Below are 24393 nucleotides of genomic sequence, written 5' to 3'. Positions count from 1 at the left end.
AGGGAAAACAAAACGCAAGCAGAAAAAAAAAATTAAAGACACAAGTTGCCAGCGACAAAGATTTAGAAACAGAAATACAAAAGATAAAAATGAAGGCAAAACCCTCAAATGGTAAAGAGGACAAAATCAAAAGCAGAACAACGTAAAAAAAATTCTCAAAGTTCTCAAATTCCCAAATCAGAACTCGCTCATAAATAGTATGATTTCCACTTACTAAGACAAAACTGAAGGCAGGACATGCAAACATAATACTGAAAGCAAAAGTGAAGGCAACAAGGCCCACAAACAGGCAGAAAAAAAATACTGAATAAATAAAGGAAAAAGACCAACAGACAATATTGAAGGCCAAAGTGAAGGCATTAGGACCCACTGAGAACCAAAAATAAATACAGAGAACTATATTGAAGACAGAAATGAGGGCAATAGGACCCACAATCCAGCAGGAATCATACTGAAAAAGAAAAAGTGGAACGAACCCCAAAACAAACAATAATTCAAGACAAAAAAAAAATTGAGGCATCAAGACATACAAAAACAAGGCAAAAAGATCATTGACAATATTGGAGACAAAAGTGAAGGCGCCGTGACCCCAAAAAAAAAGTCAACCAAAAAAAGCTGAAAACAAGGACAAATAAGCAGGGTAAATTTGAGGATCACAGATGCCACAAGCTAAAAGTGAAGGCATCAAGATTTATAAATAAACAGCATGCAGCGCTTGATGAAGTCCAAAGATGGAAACAAACAGCCATTGAGGCTAATCTATTGCCCTGTTTTTCCACAGCAGGCATTTTCACTTAGCGGAACTAACAAAATTAACCGTCTCTGTCCTCTCAAGTCGCAGCACCGTCAAAATGATCACCGACTCTCTTACGCTCGACGGCCACAACATTAGGTACACCCGCACATTCCAAATACGCTTTGAATCTCAGTCTCAAATGATGTGAGCTCATTTGTCAGTGTGACGCAGAGCAGCTCTCGCGCTGGGCTAAACATGTGATCCGGAATAACAAATACCTGATGACGTTCCAGAGGATCTTATCCATCAGGGTCATTCAGCCTTGCCTTTGTGCCTTCCGATGTCATGGTGATGACCCCAAACATGCCAAAGGGATGGGGGGGGGGGGGGGGGGGGGGCAGTTTACACAGCTGGGACAAAAAACGGAAGTTCTTCAAGATCAACATACATATATATTGAGAGAAGCTGGCTAAAGAAAAATGGATCTTTAACGTCTATGGACGTCAATGGCAGTGAATGTTATGATCCAGCATTGCCATGTGCAAAGGTGGCAGGGAAACAGGGAGGTTGATTGCACTCAGTAAAATCTGATTGTTTAATAAGATAAGAAAAAGAAAACAAAGTTGAAAACTATACAAAGTAAAGGAAAAAAAACAAGACTCGGAAATAAATTGACTACAAAAAAAATTGGAAAATTGGAATAAACGCTCGGGTACTAACAATTTCCTTCCTTGATTGCATAAACTATGCAATTTTTTTTTTTTAATACTCAATCTACCTAGAGGGGGAGCCCAAGACAAGAGAATGTCAACATTTGCCCATGTCCTTCTTGCACTCTTGCTCTTGAAATTCTGCAGGAAAAATGTCCAAACAAATGACCTCACACTGTTGTCTTTCATAGAATTACAGTTAAAACGCACTGTGGCAAATATAAATCCATACACACATATGTAAACATACACAGACTGTATAAACAGAAATACATATGAAAATACGTACATACAGTATATACATACTGAATACATATATGTGTTAATTCATGGAATAACTATGGAATAAACCTGAAAAATGTGAATCATATACTCTTTTCAAAAAGTTTTAAAATTTAATATATTATTGTACTGTATAAAATTTACCTAGTATTTAAATATCATGTAATAATTTAGTGAAAACAAGACATACTGTAGGGACTACATACATACACACACATATTATATATATTATATATATATATATATATATATATATATATATATATATATATATATATATATATATATATATATATATATATATATATATATATGAATAAAGAGGGCATAAAGGTGAGAAGTAGAAGTGATCTTGCAGCATGGAAAATTCCACACGCAAAAGGAATGGTGGCCGGCTGACCACAGCCAATAACAACACAGCAAAGAAATGTGACTTATTTGGCACAAAGCTTTGTTCTTGTAATACTAAATCAAACATGAGCGAGTGGGTCAGTGGCATTGAATCATAAATTTTCTCATTCCAGTGTCATAGTATTTTACTAGTTTTAGGAATCCGTCTATTTTTAACCTCAGGAATTTTGCTGTTGGCCCCCACTGACCAAAACCATGTTACAACACAATGTCTGTTGAAAGGACACCAAGGGAACAGTCCGGAATATTTCCAGTGATTCGTGAAAAGAATAAACAGCCTTTTGCTGCTTGCACTCGGATTCCATCAAATTTTACCTTCGCTTGCGATGATTTCAAATGGACTTCCTCAGTTCAGTCCTTCTGGAGGCCACGCCCCCCGGGGCTGCATGTACAGCTACTGCTCACCAACAATTACTTTTTTTTTTATTTTTTATTAGACTCCATACATTAACAAACTCATTACCGATATATATATATATATATATATATATATATATATATATATATATATATATATATATATATATATATATATATATATATATAAAATTAAAATTGCATTAAAATTAAAGTGTCAAAGTTGTTTGCAACCATACTGAAATCAAGGGGTTGAGTTTGGAGTTGTGTGAGCTCTAACTGCATTTATTATGAAGAAAAAGCAAAAAAATTAGACTGAAAAGACAGCAAGCGTGTCATGTGATGCAGTGCCAAGTCAGCACTGCTGCGGAGTGGCGTGTCAAGCGAGGTGCAAATACACTTAGGGGCTCAACAAACCGGCGGCGCTATGACATAACAGGCAGAGGCCCGTTTGAAGACGACGACGACGCAAAGCTGACATTTGCAGAAAAAGAGCGGGTGGTTCATCAAGTGGCATGTTATATAAACGTTAACCCTCCTGTTAGGTTGTTGGGGCAAATTGAGCCATTTGAAAGTTTAAGTCAATGTTGAATGAGACTTCCGCTTGGCTGAAGTATAATCAACACATCCATTAAAATGGCAGATGTAAGCATTTTTGTGAGAAGGGTTTTTGACTTTTTTTTTTCCATAAATGAGAAAAATCCGGGTCAAATTAACCCCATAGTATTATTGTTGTTTTTTAGGGGCTGAAAATGAAAAAACAGGCTATGTCAGCAGGATTACACATGAAAACCACATGTAAAATTTTTGGATAACAACACATGACTCCGGGTCAAATTGACCCAGGGTGTTATTACTATTGCGGGAAAAGAAACGTAACACACAAGTATACAGTACATATTGCCTTTGTAAACTTTGGGAATGGGCTTCCAATCAAAAACAAAGTTATTGACTCTTTTGGATAAATGCACACACTCTTGGGTCATATTGACCCTGAGACATTGTTGCTGTTTGCTGCAAATAATCGACAGAAGGGTTAACTTCATACCCCTTCATAACATAATGTGCATTAATCAACATACACTCAAAAATTGATGTTTTGATGCAGTTTTTTTAGAATACTTTTTAATTTTTTTTCTACATTCTGTCAACATTTTTATAAATGAGCAAAACCTGGGTCAAAATGACCCAAGAATAGTATTGCTCTCTTTGAGGGGATAAAAAGATATGTTCATTAATAGGATTACACGCAAAAAAATATATTATCTGTAGCTGTAAATGTAAAACAACTGATTAAAAAATGTAACTAATTTCAACTCCACATTTATATTTTGTATGAGTAGCTTATCATGCTCTTTCTTCACATGTTGACTTTGTTAAGGAGAACATAAAAAAAGAACATCAAAGGTTTACCGATGCTTATTAGATAAGTGTTTGTCATGACTTGGAGGTTCATCCAGTTTGTTCTTAATTTTATTATAATTTGCACATTTCTTGCGTACAACTCAATTAGATTTTATCAACGGTGAAAAACTAAATATGAATTTGCTACCATTACTCAACTAGATTTTACGGTCTGTAAAAACAAAGTATTCAAAGCTAATTGAGTTAAATTTAGCTGATGCAAAATTCTACTTTAAAATCTGTCAACAAGTCATTGTTGCCGCTTGATTATCTTTTAGATTTCTCTCGTTTGGAGACATTTTCCAGATCTGGATTAGAAGACAGACAAATTCTCATTATTTTTAAGCGCTGAAATTTCTCTTTGATAAAGCTTACCGTCTTGGTTGGTTTATAATCAGCCGGTCACATTTGTGTTATAAATGGAAAACTACAGTAATCTTTTTCTTTATTCTTACTTCCGCCATTATGTAGTATGACCGGTTTTATTTTGTCCTAACATTTCCTCAGTTGACATCTGCGACAAATTTGACATGAATGACTCGACAAATAGCGATTTTCATAGTCTCCAATGACTAAATTATTTACCGTATTTACTTACTGTCACGGTATTTACTTTTTCCCCGTCTCATCTCCACTCTCCCTAATTTACCGGTTAATCTGTTTAAACAGTTTCCTGTTACACTTCTCAACTTAATACATGCTCTATTTTTGTTCATATCTCTATAATTAAGGACACTTGTGTTCTTGTTTCACTATAATGGCCAACCCTTTAAACAGATAGCCGTGATATCGCTAACCTCTTTCTTTATCCACCTTTGCTCTTTTTATTACTCTACATCTTGTCTTTCGCTCCTCAGTCACTGCTATAAGCAGACAATCAGCCCCAATGAAGTTTTCTCATTCAATCCCAAAGATGTGTTTTTACGTATTCTTACGATAATTACGGTAATGGGGTGATCGGAGGGTGGAAGCGGGCGGAATCAGTTGGGTGTTAGCAGGCAGAGGAGTTGCTTGCAGCAGCTTTTGTTAAACAAGGTTGTACCACTTTATTTTTATGTAAAGAAGCAAGCAGAACAATCCATCCGTGGTCACAAACAGGAGATTAAGAGGACCTTAAAAAGGAGTTTAATGCTGTATTAATCTAATTATGAAACATCTGCTTTTAATCTGGAAGGCCGCGCTGTATTTCCTGTTCACGTTTCTTGTTTGTCATTTAGATTTTACCGGTGTTCGTGTTAGCCAAGGTTGTTAGCTTCTTGTTTTCAAGAAAAAAAAAAACCCACATTTGTTTACACTCAGAGCCATTAAGATGATGTTTATTTTGTAATAAGAATTCTTCAAGCGCTTTGGTTTTGAATGTTCAGTTATATCTTACGTTGCAAATGTGTGCTTTTCACTTGTGAGATCGCGTTTTATTTCCATTTCCTGTTTTTACTTTCCCAAAACTGATTGGCTCCTGCCATGTCTCGTCCCACCAAACATATCCTATAGATGTCGCCGGATCACCCAATCACACAAAGTTCTTTGACTACAATTCAAACGCGTCATTTGTTACGTGGTCGATCAGAACCGAGCATTATTTTTTTTCCCAAACCACGAGAGCTGCAACATAAGGATGAAAGAGCCGCATGTGGCTCCCGAGCCGCAGGTTGCCGACCCCCGATCAAATGAGTTAATAGAATACGTGCCTCCTAGGGTTCACTTGAGGAGAAGGTGTTCTAAAAAAGTGCCTTGGCATAGCTCGTGAAAAAATGGCAGTATACAAATATCTTCCTTAGCATCAGGTGCAGGCTTTCAGGCCTGATCTAATAGGTCAAGAAGACCAGAGAAAATGATAAGATAAGGGTCCAAACAGACAGCTAAAACATAAACAGACATTTTGTTGTAACCTGAGGCATCACTCACGTGTCTATAAGTTTTCCATTCACCTTCACCCACATTCTAAAGTTATGAGTTCATAGTCCCAGTGCTGTAAAGAAATAAAGGTTTTGTTTGCTTTGTGACCACTGTGACATATTTTTGAACCACTTTGCCTTATCAGTAAAATGCATAATGAGCTTTGCTGCTAGCTTGAATAAAGAAAGGAAGCGTGAGATTCTTATGCAAAAGGGGTTCTCTTATGCCATCAAAGGGCTATTAACTCATTGAATCCCAAAGACGTATCAATACGTATTTAGAGAGTCCTGGCATTCAGTTCCTTATACTGATTTACAGATTTTATTTTTTTAAATGTAAAGGAGGATCTAAAAAGAACTGGAGTCAATCCATTCTATGCCAGCCATTTTCACTATACTGTACTTGAATTAAATCGATAGATAGATAAATAAATAAATAAAGTTTGTGGGATTGGGGCTCTTGAAAGATACATAAAAATATACCATGCATTGTCACTTGCTGTCGATGGGAAATTATATCATAGGTGCTCAAGGCTCAGGTAACAGCCAATTAAAGTGCGGCTTGCAAACGTCACATGACCAAACACCCAAAACAGGTGAGTTGGTCAGTATACAAAAATATGTATTGCATGTTTAGCAGTTTTTTAAAAAAACTTTTGGGTTCGGAGAAAAAAGGCACACTTTCCGTAATTAACCATTTCAAGCAGAGAAAAGTTAATACTTTGATAAGTACCATTTTTTAATATATCTAAGATTATAAAGCACAGACTGAACTGGTACATTGTTGGGAAATTTCCATATGCAAGGTGAAATGGGTTATAAGGCGCACTGTCAATTTCTGATAAAGCATTTTAAGTGTGATTTATAGTGCAAAAAATATGGTGCATTGTTTAAAGGTAGAATTATGACCTTTGACCCCAGGCAAATTTTGACCCAAATCTGGCTTTTTGATGTGTGATATCAACTGATACTGTACTTGCATTGCAATTATCCAACGATCAGTCCGTTGTCTTTGACGCCTTAAATCACCTGTAAAGAGGAAAGGCACTTTAGAAAATGAATGGATGAATGTAACTATTAACCAAGAAAATATAGATGAAAGTGTGCAGTGTTTTCATCTACCTTTGGGAAGCACGTGGTTCTCTTGAGAATCTGGAGCTGTCGCTTGGTAACATAACAGCCACAAAGACTTCCCCATCAGATTAAAAATTGATGCCTGAATGAGAACATAATGTGATTGAGGAGATAAGTGGCGTTTTAACCACTGTCATTTTTTGTTTTGATTGGAATTACAGTTCGCAGCCTTTTTTTAACATGAGGAAAGACAGACCTGATGCCAAATGGTAACTTAATCATCTATCAATGGATTTATCTATAAACCATCCGGATGTGACAGGAAACGGTGCCTTAGAACTTTTGAACAGAAACCTCAGCACCCCCTGTGATGAAAAACACTCAGCGGGCCTCGAGGCAAGGAAACGGGTCGCCTTGAGTTTACTTCGCAAGCCGATAACAATCGCCACTCTGTTTTTTTTTTCCTTTTATTCCCGTTACATCCAAAGTTGATAGAGTTTGATTACAAAGCCTGACGAATGAAATCGCTTGTAAAACAGCGTGAAGTCCTTTGTTGCATTCGTTACAGAAGACGCTTCGTGTTTTTGGGCCCGTCCGATGTAAGACAATGAACAAAGCTTGGCCTGAATGCCAGTAGTTTTCCACCAAGACAATATCATGGGGTTTCCTCTTGAGAGACACAGGGTCGGGGAGAAAAAGCTGGGCGGAGGTTAAAACGCGTAGGAGAACTTGAGTGACCATGTGAATTTAGTCAAAATGAAAGTATAACAAAACAAGACAATGTAGAGCATGAGGGAATACTGTACAAGCACGCCCGTCCTTCCTGAGGGGTAATAAACAGAAATATAGCATTTCCATAGAGCATCGTTGACAATGGCATTTTTACGATCAAGCTGATCTTTAACCCCCACCACAATACAAATTTACAGCAGCCAAAAGTTGTCTTCATTTAAGTTCAAGTTCATGACGTCTCTTGATGACGTCTCCACATTTTAATTTGTATACTTGCCTATAACACGCTTCATAAATATAAATTGGCATGCCCGGTGAACTCTTTTTGTGCAATGGATGATAATTCTTGTCTTTTAAAATAGTCATAAGAATAATAGTAAAATTCTCATCAAATATGTTTTTGTTTTGCACGGTAATACTTCTCAACATATGCATGTCATCATCTTCATAAGCTCCTGATTTGAAGAATGATGGACAACGCAACAGATCATGTGGTAGCAGCCTCAAAAAAAAAAAAAAAAAAAAAGGCTAGACTGCAAACTTCCTTATTGAAAATGAGGAAGTGGAAAGTTTAGGGGAACAAAATAAAGTGGTTTGAAATCATCTGCTGCTTATTGACCTTAAGTCTTTCAGAGAAAGGGAGTGAGGAATAAAGTGTTCAAAAAAAAAAAGCACATGCTACATTGGGTTAACTTGTTGCCATAAGTCACAGGACAGGACATTGAGTCACCATCTAAATACCAAAAAAAAAGAAAAAAAGAAAAAGATCACGCTTCTTTAGATGTTACCTTACAACCGAAAAACGAAAGAAACTTGTGGTATCTAAAGTAAAAAGCACAAAATCTTTGGTATCTCAAGTGAGGTCATGAACTTGATCGTCAGTTGGCTGCATCCAAAGCAAACGGGCGCAATCAGCCAATCCTCTTCTGCATCTGAACGGATTAATAAAACCTCGCCAAGGCCTTACGTAATCCTTGTCAAAAGCAACGACTAAATATATCGTCGGATGTCAAACATGGTAACGAAATGAATTTATTCCCCTCTGGTAAAAAGCCCCACATTAGGAGCGATACATGGATATCTTCAAAAAGACGCTTGGATTGCTCATGACTTGCAGCTTTGCTGACCACATGATCCATAAAGCGACTTTTGTGGGGGTTGTTTGTGCCTCCTGATTTACAGGCGACTACTCTGCTCTTTGCTTAATGTTAGCTTAAAAAAAAAAAAAAAAAAAAGGCCACCGATAATTTGAACACAGCAAGCGGTGTAGAAAATGATTTTTGAGGCTTTAATTATGTTTCAAAATGAGATTGATGGTCAATCTGGTGACTGGTTTTCATGTTAAGACATTAACTAATAATACATGTTATCTTGGATGAAATTTTAACAGGCTACTGGAGCAAACCTTTTTTTTAATTGCATGGTCCCTGTGTCGTGCGAGTGTGGTAAAATTTGTATTCCCTGCCACTGCCATTTGAGTTTTGATTTGTCGAATAAATTATACATTCTTTCCAAGTCCCCCTTATAATTTTCTCATGAACTAGCAAGTTCAGTACTCATCTTTTTTCTTTCTTCTCCATATAACTGCCAATCGTTGAATGGGAGACCTTTTATTTGTTTGGTTTGTTTTTTGCAAATTATTGTTCATAAAATTATAGTCAAACTGCACAACATACCTTGCTGTCCAACATTGGGAACACGCCACCAGAAAGCTCAAATCGTTGTGGTCTGACTTCATTTCTCATGATTCTTTGACACGGACCCAGGAAGTAGTCTAAATACAAGATGATGTGAAAATGTGAAAGTAAATGGTTTAAATTTACAATGGACCCCCAGGTTACGGCATCCCTGGCTTACACTTTTTTCACCTTACCAAGTGGAATACTAAGTTTTGTCATCCCTTCTTTGCAGCATTTTTCCCGCTTTACGGCATCAACAACAATTACAAAATTCAAACTTGGCCAATGTGCGTATGACTCGCAAAACGCTCATACGTCACTACATGCGTCACTGCATACAACACTACAATGCTGGTCTGCTATTGGTCAGCGTCACGACGTCCCTAAGATGCTGGTCTGCTATTGGTCGGCATCACAGTGTCACTAAGATGTTAAAGATTTGATCTGGGGTGAGTGCTTTCGATATCGTATTTATTGTGCATTTTAGTGCTTAATTCAAACTGGAATTGGTTAGCCAAGGGTCTCAAGATTGCTAGCGACGTTAAAGAAGATGATTAGTATGGAAACGAAGTCTAAAGAAGGCCTGTTACTCTCGCTATGGAATATAGTTGTATGTAGCTCAAGTCACATCATTCCAAAGGTAAATAAAATTTAATTTTTCCTTTAAGTATTTTTTTACTTATGGTGTCATTTAATTATTTACATGTATGATATATATAAGTAGTACTTACTACACTATTTTGTTACTGACGATTTTGCCTTACGATCCCTACTCCGGAACGGATTAATTTCATATGCCCCTGTCATACGAAAATAAAGTACTTGCAATGTTTTTTCGTATGGTAATACTGTATATGATGTGACAACTGTGTGGTGGATATACACATGCCCGCAAAAAGTGGCTTGCTAACTGGAGTTATTTAAAAAAAAACGGACTTCAGGTCTCAGGTAGGAAGGTCGAAACCGACGTAAAATTCGGACAAAACTTCACATTTTAGCGTGAAAAAAGCTTAGTTAGCAACTTAACAGTAACCGCAGCACACACAAAACTGAGACAATAACGCGTTGGTGTTGAGGAGGTGTTAAGAAATGTGGCATATTTTGATGTTTACACAAGGTATACTTACTTTCGTTTTGACAGGACGACGGAAAGGAAAAAAAACAAGTCGCTTGAGTTGGCCCTCCAGCATAGATGTGGATGAAACCATTTTCAGGCCGAAAGGGGGGTTACCTGGCTTTTTGGTTTATGGAGTTATAAATTTCATCTCAGAATTGAATGCGTTTCGCAATTTTTCAAAAACAACACACAATAAAACAGATAAAATAATTACATTTAATGTGTCAACACAGTTTTGTGAATATGGAATACGAATTTAGCAGCAGAATTGACCTGTTTTTGAACATAATAAGAGATGTCCATTCTGTGGTATGTTTTAAGTGGCTTATAAAAAAAAATAGCATGCGGGCTCTGGTCTAGATGTCACGTGATCTAATTTACAAAACTGGTGAGTTGTGATTGGTCATTACCTGACATAAATACCCGTGATGTCATTTTTAGGCGACAACATGCGGTAAAATGGCATCTTACCAAGGACAGACAGGAGGACTATATATATATATATATATATATATATATATATATATATATATATATATATATATATATATATAAATAAAAATTCAAGGGTCTTAAACAATAAAAACAATCACGACTTTTGGTTTACACAAAGTTCTTTATTTAAAATCTCTTCAAACAAACTCCATAAAAATAACAATGTAGCCTATCTTTCTTTGAAATAAAAAGATGAAATAAAAAATGAGAAGGTTTAAAGCTCTTTCCCAGTGATCATCTCGATAACAGCCAGAATCTTCCATCATTCACACCTGACGTCGATTAAACAGTTGCGCCGTCAAATAACGCGACAATTTCAAATCTAACAAGAAATTATTGAACTCTGGTACACAATCCAATAACATCATGTTTTTTTGTTGGTTTTCTTTCTCTGTTATCTAAAGAATGAACTTTGTTCAATTAAATCCAACAGTGACCGTCTATTAAAATTAATAATACGCGACTTACTGAAAAAGTACAACACAAAAAAAGCTGATTTCGCAGATGGAATCAATAACACAGCACACATGTTGTGAGTGTAAAACTTTTTTTGCGTGTACTGTTTGACTTTGACTTGTGTCCAGTCTATAAGCTCACACTAAGACACATTTGGTAAAGGTTTGTACAAAAGTCGCACTTGCTAAAAAGCAAACGCAGTGCAGTGCGTACACACAGTAGATACACTTGAGAACATTATTTGACGGAAAAAAGAAAACGCAACAGAATCTATGCACTTTTTGAACGTAACATGAGATATGCATCAAATATCAATGGATATAGAATCTTTTTTTGTTGTTGTTATTAATATGCTTAGCAGTGCATACACTTTTTTGTTGGGGTTCAACACCGACAGATTTTTTTTAACACCACACAGTTAAGTACCATACTAAATAATCTCCCAGATTTGTGCTTCTTTCCATTTTTTATATGGGATGTCAAAAAGTGTTTAATAGTCAAAAGTGTACCCCAGTAGAAAGGCAAAGCTTAATAGGATTATATGAAAAAATGAAGTCATAAATGGTCCCGCATAGAGAATAGAGACTTGGTTAGGATTTTTTTTTTTTCATGAATTATGCAAATTGCAATATACAGGACAAAATATTAATACACACTTCTTATTTAAAATCTAAGCAGCATGAAATTTAGAACACAACTGTTACGGTTTACAATCTTAAATAAACTCTTCCCACAAAGAAAAGAAAACACAAGAATGAACGCTACAGTAGCAACAAAGCTTAGTCACAGTCAACAAGAAAACTGAATCGCAGAACCTGTCACAATACACGCACGAAAATAAAACGAGAAGTGCATATGTCAAATAAGGCCAATATTCAAATTCATTTGGAGCAAAATGATCCTCGATATCCAAGTAGATATCCAGAGTGCAGGATTAATAACAAGCGCTGTACAAAATGGAGAGGCAAGTGCCAGATAAGCGTCAAAAAGTCTCGAGGAGAATTTGTCGGTGGGGAAGCTTCGATCATTCCAAAAAAAATGATTAGAACAAGCTTAGATCCCTGTTAGACAGCTACAAAAGACAACTGTAAATATTACAGACGAAGCTTCTCAAAGCTTTATAAATTCATCTGTTTGTAACAGGCCTACAATGACGGAGAAGTCCGCCTTGGTGAAATCCCGCCCCCCCCACCAGTCAGTTGATTGCAAGGATTGACTACAGCGAGAAAATGACAAACATGAAGATTCCCACGGAGCAGACGAAGAGCAGGCCAAGGTTGAGGAAGATTTTAACCCGGGGGGGCTCGTGGAGCATCTCCGCGATCACCCTGGCGTTGTCCTGCGGCGTTTTGGGCTGAGCGTCCTGCGAGGGCTCCTTGAAGCCGCAGAACCAGTCCAGCAGGCGGATGCACCTGCTGGCCTCGTGCCGCCCGCCGTCGTCCAGTTTGGGGAACCTGTCGGCGGGCGTGGTGGCGGGGGAGGGCTCGGCGCTGGGGGTGGCCGGGTCGCGGTCCGTGGACGGGACCAGGAGTTTGATATCGGCGCCGTCCAGGCACCGCTCCTTTCGGACGTCCGGGGGTAAATCTTTGTGCAGGCCGGCGTCGCCGTTGCGGTGGCTCTTCTCGGTCAGTCTGTACATTTGCTCTCGGTCTTTTTTGTTCTCGGGCAGTTTTTCCACAAAACGGAGCCCCCACACCGTGGTGGTCCGGATCTGATCCTCATCCGGCGGAGACGTGAGAAGACTGACCACCACGGCCACGAAACCCGAGATCCAGAAGAGACCCGCCGCCACGTACATGTAGTGGACGTGGACGATGAAAGCCGGTCGGGTGTCGGGTTGGTCGCAGCGAGGCTGGCGGTACATAAAAGCCAGGACGAGTCTCACGGTTCCCAGGACGAAACCGGTCATGCCCCCCCAGAAGGCACCTTTCTCGTTGCAGCGTTTCCAGAAGACGCCGAGCAGGAAGAGGGCGGCGATGGGCGGCGTGAGGTAGCCGGCGACCTCCTGGATGTAAAGGTAGGTCTGCCCGCCTTGCATCTCGATGATGACGGGAACCCAAGCGATACTGATGACCACCATGAGCACGACGAAAAGCCGGCCCACGATGAGCAGCTCGCGCTGGGACGCCTTCTTCCGAGCCAACTGGTAGATGTCCAGGGTGAAGATGGTGCTGGCGCTGTTGAAGATGGAGTCCAGGTCGCTCATCAGGGCGGCGATCATGACCGCCATCATCAGACCGCGGAGTCCCACGGGCATCACGGCCATGACCAGGCGCGGGTAGGCGATGTTGGAGCAGCCCGCCGACGAGCCGCACACGGCCATGCAGTGCTCGGGTCCGATGCAGGCGATCTCGTCTGCGAACAGGATGCGCGAGATCATACCCGGGATGACGATGACGAACATGGGGAGGATCTTGAGGAATCCCGCCATGAGCGTGGAGCATTTGGCGTGAGCGATGTTCTTCGCCGCCAGCACCCGCTGAACTATCACCTGGTCGGCGCACCAGTACCAGATGGAAGCGGTGGTTTGACCGAGAATGAAACCCGGCCACGGGATGTCTTCGTCCAAAGGCCCGTGAAGGATACGAAGGGAGTTGGGTTTGGGATGGATGCGGCAGGACGGCGAATAGGTATAATTCCCGGTGGCCAAGATGGCGGTGACGTTAGGGACGGCTTCCATGTACTTAGCCCTCACACCTTCGAGCCCGCCCACTTTGACGAGGCTGATGATGGTTAACGTCAAAGCCCCGCCGATCATCAGCACGGCCTGAAGGGCGTCCGTGTACAAAACCGCCACCAGGCCCCCCGTGACGGTGAGAAGCGCGGTCATGCTAATGAGCAGGACTATCGAAAGGTAAAGATTCCACCCGAGGGACTCCTGGATGAAAAGGGCGCCGGCGTACAAGTCCACGGACAGCTTGGTGAAAATGTAGAGGAGAACCGACAGGCAAGCAAAGTAGACCTTGAGCCGATTGCCCCCGAAGCGTTTGGACAGGTAGTCGGGCATGGTGAACACGCCCGAGTGGATGTACACGGGAATGAACACCCAGCCGAGCAGCTGCAGAAGCAGAAGGGCGTTGAACTCCCAAGCTCCCACAGCAAAGCCGCCGGCCGCTCCCGACCCTGCGAGTCCGATGAAATGCTCGCTGCCGATATTGCTCACGAAGAGCGAGGCGCCGATCACGATCCACGTCATGGAGCGTCCGGCCAGGAAGTAGCCGCTCACCGTGCTGCGGTTGGCTTTCCACATGGCCAAAAAGCCGATGACCAGAACTAGGACGAAGTAGAGCGCCACCACGGCGATGTCGGCCGCTTCCATTCCGGGTCCCATTTTTCCACCGGTAAAATAACAACTTCTTGGAAAAGAAACGCCCTCAGTTGTTTTACGCTGAGATGTCTGGATGGAAGCTGTAGTATCCACAGTCTGGTTTAATTCATTAACTCCGCTTCATCCGCCGGCGCTCAGGTTGTCCCACTTTTCGAGGGTGCTTTGGGGCCTCTGGTCTAGAAAAATCTATAGCGTTTTTGTTCCTGCAAGGCAAAGAAAAAAAACACCTTATTAGAGATTGGCTTTTAGCTGGAAGGCTTCTGGACACAAAGTTTACATCAGCGTTTTAGTATCCAAAACAAACAGATGACACATGGTGACCACAAACATACATGCTCCCTCAAAGGTTACCAGGTAAAAATGGGGTTAAAAAAAAAAAAATAGATTAAGCACGGGCACTGTAAACATGTAAAGAAGCTTAACCCTTGTGCAGTTTTTTTTTTCGTCATTTCTCCAACGTAATTCTAGGCAGTATTTTACACTAGGTTAGTGTGATAACTAACTTGAACTTTCGCCATTGGGGTGAAATTTCAGCTCCCTGATGTCTTCTCTCAATGCTTTCCCTTCTATGTGAAATGCATTTGATTGAAATATCAAAGATTGGGCATAATTCTGCACAAGGAAGATTATGTAAGAAATCAAGGAGTCAAAATGGTAATTCCCATATCATGTGTTTGTATTTCACTTATCTTTGAAACTTATTCAAAGGTTATTACCAAAAAAAAAAGGAAATCAGCAGAAAATTGCATGACATTTGGTTTTCCAAAGTCACAACACAAAGTGGATCTGTTCCTGACATTCTAATAAAGCTGTAAAATTGAGTTATCGTACTGCTGGCCTTCTTGTGTATCCTGCGGGATAAATAAAATTGAAATTCTTTATAAAAAAAAAAAAAAAAAAAAGGATTGTTGTCAAGTTATCAAAGTGGCACACGAGCCTTACAGCAAAGTCATGGCCAGTTTTAAGAGCACATCTGCTTTGTGTCTAAGCAATGATCCCCACAAAGGAGTCATTTTATGAATGTAGTAAACAGCTTTAGTTTATACTCCCAAGAATTAGCTCTTTTTTTATTATTATATTGTTTATTTAAACAAATGGTAGTAAGTGAGAGCCCGTGAGATTTTAACAAGGTTTCTGCAGGCATGAGCAAACCTAATTTAACAATTTTAAATGCTGTGACAGGAACAGTACAGTTGTCTTTTCAAATTAAAAGCAAATTAATTGGAACAGGAATCAACTGTTTGCTAAAATGTGTTATAACGGCTCCTTTGCAAAACATTGCATGCCTTTATATTTTAAAGCCGGGCTGTCCAAACTCGGCCCTCGAAGACCACTACATGTTTTGAAAGTTTCTGTCCTCCAACACACCTGATTCAGATGCGCAGCTCAGCAGCAAGCTCAGCATATAACGACCCTGATCATTTTAGGCGTCCCGGAGGACAGAAATATACATTTTCTGGCAGGCGTCAGAAGTAAAAATAAGTTTACGTGATCTATCTGAGAGACACTGCTACAAGTGTTCTTCCAAAGTGTAATAAATCAAACGCAGCTGGCATAGTACTCTGATTTAAGTCTCTCTCCCTTTTCCTTTTTAAATATTTAAAATATAAAATATTTCACAGTGTGGACAAAAGGCCACAAATGTGCAGAACAAACATGTTGGCTATAAACTATTATTGGATTTTCTAAGAATTTGTGTGACTTACTGTGAAAATATTTCATGGCTTCTTATTTGGTATCAGTGAATATAATGTTCATTTATAGGAAATATTTATTTATGACCATAGCTTAATCTATTGCAAATTTTCTTACAAATGGCAATTTTATTCACGGGGGTGTCCACCTGTTTTGAATCATACCTGAACATTTTTTTTTATGTACTTATTTATTCATTTAAACAAAAAAAACTATATCAAGGGACCAAAAGCAAACAAAACAAAACAAGTGAGGACTTTTGGGAATGCGCTTTCATTTATTTTTCGCTATACCGTATTGTGGACATATGGACGTCTGACGCTAATCCAGAGATTATGTCAACCTTGATGGCGCAATGGCTGAACAAGAACTACTCCATTAAAAATTTGACACTGCGTTCACGGAGGTTGCCGGGTTCACACACAGCAACGCCTTTTAAAACAACATTGCGAAAAATAAACAAGAAAATTGTGGTAGGTGGTACACCTTGTCTTGCGAGACAATTTGAATGAATGTGGACAGACTAGCTTGAGCTGTTAGCATAGCCTCAGTTTGCTGTAGGCGAGGCTAAGCTGAGATGGTCAAAGTCAATATATGTCAATATGGTAGGGTGAGAAAAGCAGAGGCTTTTGTCATATAAACATGCGGGAAACAATGCCCCCTGGTGGTAGAATGACAAAGTTCTTGATTTGACATGTTGGCTTTTTAAATGTTAATATGACCGAGGATCAGCTTAATTAATCATGGCAGCCAATATCGTGATCGCGATTAAAATTTAAGTAATTGTGAAGCTCTACTGGAGACAGACAAAACTTTCCGTGCCTTCTCTCGACCCGCCGAGTGGACTATAAATAAGATTATATCTAAAAATTGTATAAGCATACCTAAAAAAGTATCCTTTTCAATAATAAATGAAAAAACTATATGAATCTACTTTCAGCTACTTGTTTTACCTTTAAACAGGTTAAAGGTTAATCTAAAATTGAAAAAAAAACAGCGTATCAAAAGCAATATGAATCAACTTTCAACTACTTTTTTGCAGCGTTAATACAGGTTACACGTTAGTCTAAAACTGAAAAAAATGACAGTGCATCAAAATCGATATAAATCAACTTTCAACTACTTTTTTACAGCGTTTATACAGGTTGCAGGTTAGTCTAATACTGAATTTAAAAAAAACAGCGTATCAAAAGCGATATAAATAAACTGTCAATTACTTTTTTAGAGTGTTTATACAGGTGACAGGTTAGTCTAAAACTGAAAAAAAAAAACAAGTGTATCAAAAAAAAAAAAAAATCGCCCTGGGGTCATCTGTGCCCCCCAGGAGGGCCCGCCCCACTATTTGAGGGCCGAGTTAATGTTAATATAAAATCATGCATTTACATGAGAAAATGCGCCTCCCTTAAGAGCTTTGAGCGTTAAAATTAACAAACCTATAATTACACATTTTTTGCATGATTTTGAACTTAAAAAAAAAAAATATTCATGAAATAATTTTCTTTGCAGGTACTGACTCACAAAAAAGTGCAATTCTGTAAGATGTTAAAAAACTCATGCATTTACATGAGAACATGTGCTCAGTGAATGTTTACATAAACAAGCCCATTATTACACAAGTTTTACATAATTTGAATATTTACATCAACAAGCCCATTATTCCACAAACCTTGCATGATTTTGAAGAAAAAAAAAATCTTGGAAGAGAATATTTTGCTTGTTGTTTTAGGAATCCAGTAGGATTCCATTTGAAATATCACACCTTAAAAAAAAAAAAAAAAAAAAAGAAAAAAACTTAATTTCAGCTGACCAATTATTATCAGCCTTATCTTCTAGAGACAGGACGCATAAAGTCAGTTGTATCCGACAAGTAAACTCCCCGCAGGAGCGATGAAATTGGAGCCGGGCCAGGTATTATTGTTTTTCTTCTGCAATAAGACACCAAAACCAGTCTGTACACAGCTGACAGAAGTCGATTAAGTAAGCCTCGAGGATTAGACCTAGCGCTACAACAACGCATATGCCCATGCTTTATTCGCTAATGACGAAGCCCCCACCCCTCCACCCCTCCCTTGCTGGCTACCTGCACAATAAAGCTGACACATGCAGAATAGCTCGCAAGGTTGCAAGGCAACTGGGATGGAAAAATGCTCCTTGAATTCACTGCACAGTGACCGAGTGACTTAGTAATGTGTATAAAGGTCGCCAGTTAGACTGGAAGACTTGTTGACAAACTTTCTAAACTCCATAATAGATTTTTTTTAATCTATCATCATAACAATTATGTACAAAATACAGTGCAAATATAAATTGCCTTAATTTGACTCATTTTACTAAATGTTCCTAATGTTGCGTTCACTGATGCACCTAAGCAAAATTTGAAGGAAAACCACAACGCTTCATGAAGCTTCACGAAGCTTCATCCGCCCATCTCTAGCAACGGACAATGGGGATGCCCTGGACTGGTCGCCAGCCAATTGCAGGACAGATTCACACCCAATGGTAGTTTAGAGTCTGTGATATCTTTGTGTGTCATAGAGAAAGAAACTTTGTAAGGGGAGATAAGTGGGTTCCAGGCAGGAATGCTCTAATTGGGATTTGAACCATACACTGTTTTAAGGCAGATAAAATGGCTACTGGACTTATATAGACCATACAGGTAGTAATAAAGGATTTTAAAAAAAGCCCGAAAGGGACTAGCAAGCCATTTTAGCTTGCTAATTAGCTTGCTACTGCGCTAACTTGTGTATAGGTGGAGAAATTTCCAGAACTCAGAAATGTGAGGCTTAAACACCAATCCCTGTATTTTACAAATTCAATGATGAAATCATAAATAGTAATAATGAATAATATTTTGGATAATAAAAGTATTACTCTGACAAAAACATGTGTTCCATGGGTTCCTGAGGGTAGGAACTCGTGTCTATACATGAAAGGAATCCCCCCCCCCCCCAATCATCAATATCTGTCAAACGAGAGATTTTTTTTTTTTTTTTTACGCTAAACAGGATTGCCAGAGGTGAGATTTGAAACAAGAGACCCAGAGTTGTGCGGCAGACATGCTAATCTCTAGACCACCACGCTGCTTATAGAAAAGTTAAGAACAAAATGAGTAATGCTAAGTTAGAAACCTGTACAATTTCCATTCTTGAGTTAAAACAACTGTCTTTTAAAATTGCAAAAATTGATTCCATAATCTCATAACTGAAAATTAATTTAAGTGAGCATGGATAGGGTCCAATTCTTTCTCTGACCCAAATAAAAAATGACTCACGAGCCATAAATGTTTCCGGACACCTGAGGTTGCGAACCTGCGTAGTGTTAGGTGAGAAATTTCTGGAACAATCACTCACTCGAGTAGCTTAACCTGCTGCGTATCTTACGAGCCTCCTTACCTCAACGTAAAATTTACGTTTACGTGCCTTTTAAACACCTAAATATCATAATTTGATATGTAAAATTAAGCGGATAAAGTGCCATTTTTTTTTACATTTAACAAGACACGTGAAGGCACCTCGAAACAGGAAATGACAGTAATGCATTAAGAGCGAAAATACATTAAAAAGACGCTTCTTGTTAAAATATAAACATAAATAGCTGCAGATAAACACGTTGAAGTAAAAGTTGTGACAGGCTGATAACCGAAGAGCACAATAACGTACCTTTCAAGCTAGCGTCAGGATGCTAAAGAGGCGACGGCAACACACCCCCGAGAGGTGAGGAGGATGCACAAGTCGAAAGCAGGCAAAAGATGCGAGGAGGAGGAGGAGAAGCTTCAGGTTGTGTCGTCGCTCGAGTCCCGTTGGAAGCCGCCCCTCCGGTATCTCTCTGGATGAGAAGCTTTCTGAATGACGGGCTTGTCTTGTACAAGCCGGACCTCCTAACCGCCTCTCCCCCTTATAGCGAGCGGACGTATTTCGAACGCCACGCCCCACACGTGTGGCTCACCCGTGACGTGTCGGGCTCTAAAAACAACGCACAAAAAAAAAAATCTTAAAAAAATACATTAAAATGCACTTATAACTACTTGCATATTGGCAAGTGCATTTTCTTCCCACCCTCTCCCCGTGACACGCCCCTGTATGCAACATCTCTCACTTGTTTATTTTTTTTGGAGATGTTTGCATAAAAATTGCAGCAAAATGAAATAAATCGGACTAAAAAAATAAATGCATAACCAGCTCTATTTAGTCTAAGAATGTTTATTAAAATAATCTGACTTTTATCAAATTAGGGAAAGTACCAGAACCCTCCAATGAAACTTGTTAGATAATGTGTAATCTGATTAGAAGGTGCATAAACTGGCAGGAGAACATTCTAGATTTATTAACAATATGTTAATTTGTATACATTTTGCATGAAGTCCTGGTGCAGTATTTCCAAACCTTATTGAGAAATGTTTTACAATTGGAAATGTTCCTGCAACTCACCTGAAGATGGTGTTGTTTAGATTTACCTGCAACCCCCATGAGGAAAAACGCTCTATAAATTGCCTGGGTAAGATGTTCTAGAAGACTTGTTTTTCCAATTGCATGATGGGTTGATCCCACGAAAGGGCTAGAGAGTCAACAACAATAAAAAAGGAATGTCCGTTTTACTGTTTCGTTTGCATTTTAATAGATAATTAAAAACTCCCTGGAAAGTTTCATGTTATTTGTGCATTTATTTAAAAAAAAAACAACATCCAATTATTGCAGTAAAAAGCAGGCCTTTGCATATTAGCATGGATGCAAATAGAATAATGCACCAGGATGACAGATGCCATTCATATTACCCCCAAAGTGACCAATACCAACGACATTGTGTCATCATTGTATGTGGTTGCTACATTACTCTGCCTTTAGTGGAAAATTCCACTAAAGGATAACTTTTCAATAACAAGCTCATACATTGACACCAATGTGCATGTGATAAAAGGCATGTGACTATCTTCTTGACAAAGTCATCTAATCATTTAAAGACAAAAAAAAAAAGCACTGTCAGTGAGAGATAACAAGGCCAGCAGAACCGTTGACTTTCATCAAAACATCCTGCAACGACAGACAAGGCTCTGCATATTACAGGGGGAGGGAAGCCGAGTAAATTTCCACTGAGTCTTCTGGTCCGATACATTGGAAATTTCCATTTCGAAGAAAACCACACTTCCCAGCGAGCCTTGCGCGATGGTGACGTGCGCGTTTATGTGAGCCGCGCGACCACCGAACGAGTCGCTCGTTAGAAATGTAGGAAGCCTTCACGCGTTTCAACGTTTACAGTAGTACACGTTTGGACTCACCTCTCCAAACACATGCAACGTTACAAAGCTTAATTCGTCATATAGGTTGAACGTATTTAAAATCTATACGAGCATAAATTACATTTCATCAAGACGCATGTGTCGACTTGGAATTTTTGCCAGGGCGGAACGAACATACATATGCATGCATACAGTATATTCTGTAAATAATCTATCTAAATAAGAAACATGTTGCACAATGTACAATAAGGGGAAATAAAACATTCTGTCGTTCTACATGGCACAAGGGACATCTAGTGTACTTGTATTACAAAACAAGATTTCATGTAGTTATGATATTATTGCAAAAGGTCAGCTGGGAAATACCCTTGCAAACACAAGCAGCGCTAAGAATGATTGTGTGAAGAATCGTCTTGTGTTTTATTGACAGTGCCCTAGAGCCCTCTATGGACAAGCAGCAGCTCAGCACGTTTAATGACTGCAAACTGTCAAAACTTTTGGACTTTTGGTCAAATAACTTGATTGCATTGGAATAAATGATGGAATTTGTTTGGTGAAAGATGAATTCCACGTGAGCGTCACATTGCTGAGTAGTTTGCATTCTGTTGTCATTTATTTACATTTGTAATGTTCCATATTCAATAAAGCAGGGGTGTCAAACTCTTTTTTGCATGCGGGCCGCATGGAGGAAAGTCTTTCTAAGTGGGCCAGACCAATCAAATCATGCTTATATATTGATATAACTTTAAAACAACAACTTCAGATTCATTATTTTTTTAATACTGTCCAAAATAGTACACCCACAACATCACTATTAATCATAAAATATTTCACGTTTTTCATTTATTGAAAATACATTTCTATACTTTACAAAATCATCTCGCGGGCCAGATTAAATCAGGTTGTGGACCAGAGCCGGCCCGTGAGCCGTATGTTTGACTCCATTGCTATAACTGCATATCAGGTTTAATCTCTGAAATAAGTCATCATTGAATATATGGGAAGGCACAAAATTTCTGAAGGTTGCTAATCTACTTTAATGTTTTGCAATGCCATGACAGGAATAGTACAGTTATCTTTTCAAATTAAGAGCAAATTGATTGGAACATGTACCAACTTGCCTAAGTTTAAGTTTTATAGTGCTGCATATTGTCATGAGGAAAGCAATTTTCTGGAGGAAAGCCAGCAATTAAACAGGTTACAGTACATGATCTATTTTTTTACTTGTCAAAAAAAAATGGTGCTGGTTCGGGGGTACGTCATTGAAAACTGTTGAGAACAACTGCTCTAAATTAGTGGTTCATAAAGTAGCCTAATGTTATGTGTGCACCCCCTAATAGTAGGCTCAAGAATTACTGAATGAAATATTCAAGCTATGCGTAAATGTAAGTTTAAACATTTTAAACCACGTTTAGCACATTAAGTATTGTTCAGTTGTATTTCAAATTTGAATCGAAGGATTAAGTACCAAACAATGATAAAGTGGTTTACAATAATACGAAATATACATTTTAGGGATAAAACCTTGTTTAAATGACACTTAGAACGACTATGCACCTGCTTTACGTTATTGGTCATGTTCTTAGCACTTGGGGAATCATTGAGGTGGTACTTGTAAGTAGTTTGAGAACCAAATCTCATCGTATTAATTGAGCGATTGCTAGCATGCTAAATGCATGACAATGTCTTTCAATCCTTAAATACTTACAAAGGAGAAACAAAAAAGACGACAAAAACCTAAAAACTTTAGAATACATCATACTCACCAGAGATCCTAATATATATATATATATATATATATATATATATATTTCTTAGTTCCTTCAGCTGGTGTTCTGAACGTGCCCAAAAAAAATTTAACTTTTGAAACAAGCGGGCCAGCAATTGCTGTCCTCACAACGTCCTGTTTTTCTTGAAAAGTATGCCTTGAAAAAAAACTTTAAAAAAAAATGATGTTCAACTCTATGACTCGATCTTTAGCGGAGAACATTAGACTATTTATCTGAGCCAGTCAGAGGGCAGAAAAATGCTGACGCCACTCCTGAGCATTCGCATAAGTGCAGAGTGATGAATCTAAAATCTGGTTGTTAAAAAAAGAAACAGCTGTTTCTGTGGTGTGTGTGTGTGTGTGTGTGTGTGTGTGTGTGTGTGTGTGTGTGTGTCTGTGTGTGTTGGATGCCAGCAGTTGAGATTGTGAAGACATTGGGCAGATTATGTTCACATGGCAACAAATAGAAGAAATCAGATTGGACAAAAAAAAAACAATCAAAATGGGACAACAAAAACATCCAATGAAATGAACTAACAGGCTGGAAATCAATCAAGACAATTCAACTAAGTTGTAAATGTAGGTCAGCGCCTCTGATAACATTAGTGCCAGCAAAGAAGGCCTTGAAGGCCCGAACCGCCACAGATAAACAGATATTGCAAACCTAAACGGAGGCTGGGCATGACCTCATATTTTCAAGTGTCAACTGGCCTGACCACAGTTTTTTGCACACTGGGCTCTTTATTTTGTGCGGTTTACATGGCAATTCGCAGAACAATTTGCTCAAGTGTCTACATGACAAAATGCCCTGAAAGCCACGCGAGCGCTTCAAGATGCAAATTTAGGATTGGCAATAAACCGAAAATTCGCTAAAATCAAGCTTTTGCAAAAGGGGCAAAATGCTAGATGGTGGTTTACAACAGGTACTAACTATTTAATTGTGAAATTTGAAGGGATAGTTTTTTCGGTGATGTACCTACCTCCCTCTAACCCCCCTATGTTTTTGGATGAAAAAAAACAA

At 38.9% G+C, this 24393-nt stretch overlaps 1 protein-coding gene and 1 long non-coding RNA gene across 2 annotated transcripts; both read right to left on the bottom strand.

Annotated features, from left to right (window-relative positions):
- Nucleotides 1-6691: 6691 nt before the first annotated feature.
- LOC148423764 (uncharacterized) lies at nucleotides 6692-10496 on the bottom strand. Its single transcript, XR_015865532.1, has 4 exons — nucleotides 10408-10496; nucleotides 9278-9375; nucleotides 6918-7011; nucleotides 6692-6824 (listed from the first exon to the last, which is right to left on the bottom strand). It is a non-coding gene; the product is annotated as an uncharacterized LOC148423764 (long non-coding RNA).
- Nucleotides 10497-10993: 497 nt separating this feature from the next.
- Nucleotides 10994-20276, bottom strand: slc5a3b (solute carrier family 5 member 3b). The gene is made up of 2 exons (XM_088415616.1): nucleotides 20031-20276; nucleotides 10994-14879 (listed from the first exon to the last, which is right to left on the bottom strand). Exon 2 carries the CDS (start codon nucleotides 14677-14679, stop codon nucleotides 12565-12567), a length of 2115 nt encoding a protein of 704 aa, XP_088271742.1. The 5' UTR covers nucleotides 14680-14879; nucleotides 20031-20276; the 3' UTR covers nucleotides 10994-12564.
- Nucleotides 20277-24393: the final 4117 nt, after the last annotated feature.

This window comes from Hippichthys cyanospilos, chromosome 5, assembly GCF_059441005.1.
Source record: "Hippichthys cyanospilos isolate Australia breed blue-spotted pipefish chromosome 5, RoL_Hcya_1.0, whole genome shotgun sequence".
Lineage (NCBI taxonomy): Eukaryota > Metazoa > Chordata > Actinopteri > Syngnathiformes > Syngnathidae > Hippichthys > Hippichthys cyanospilos.
The sequence above is the reverse complement of the archived record's forward strand: the minus strand, read 5'-3'. Positions and strand labels throughout refer to the sequence as shown.

Excerpts from the sequence above, each read along its gene's own strand:
- slc5a3b (XM_088415616.1), bottom strand. The coding sequence starts at position 14,679 with ATGGGACCCGGAATGGAAGCGGCCGACATCGCCGTGGTGGCGCTCTAC.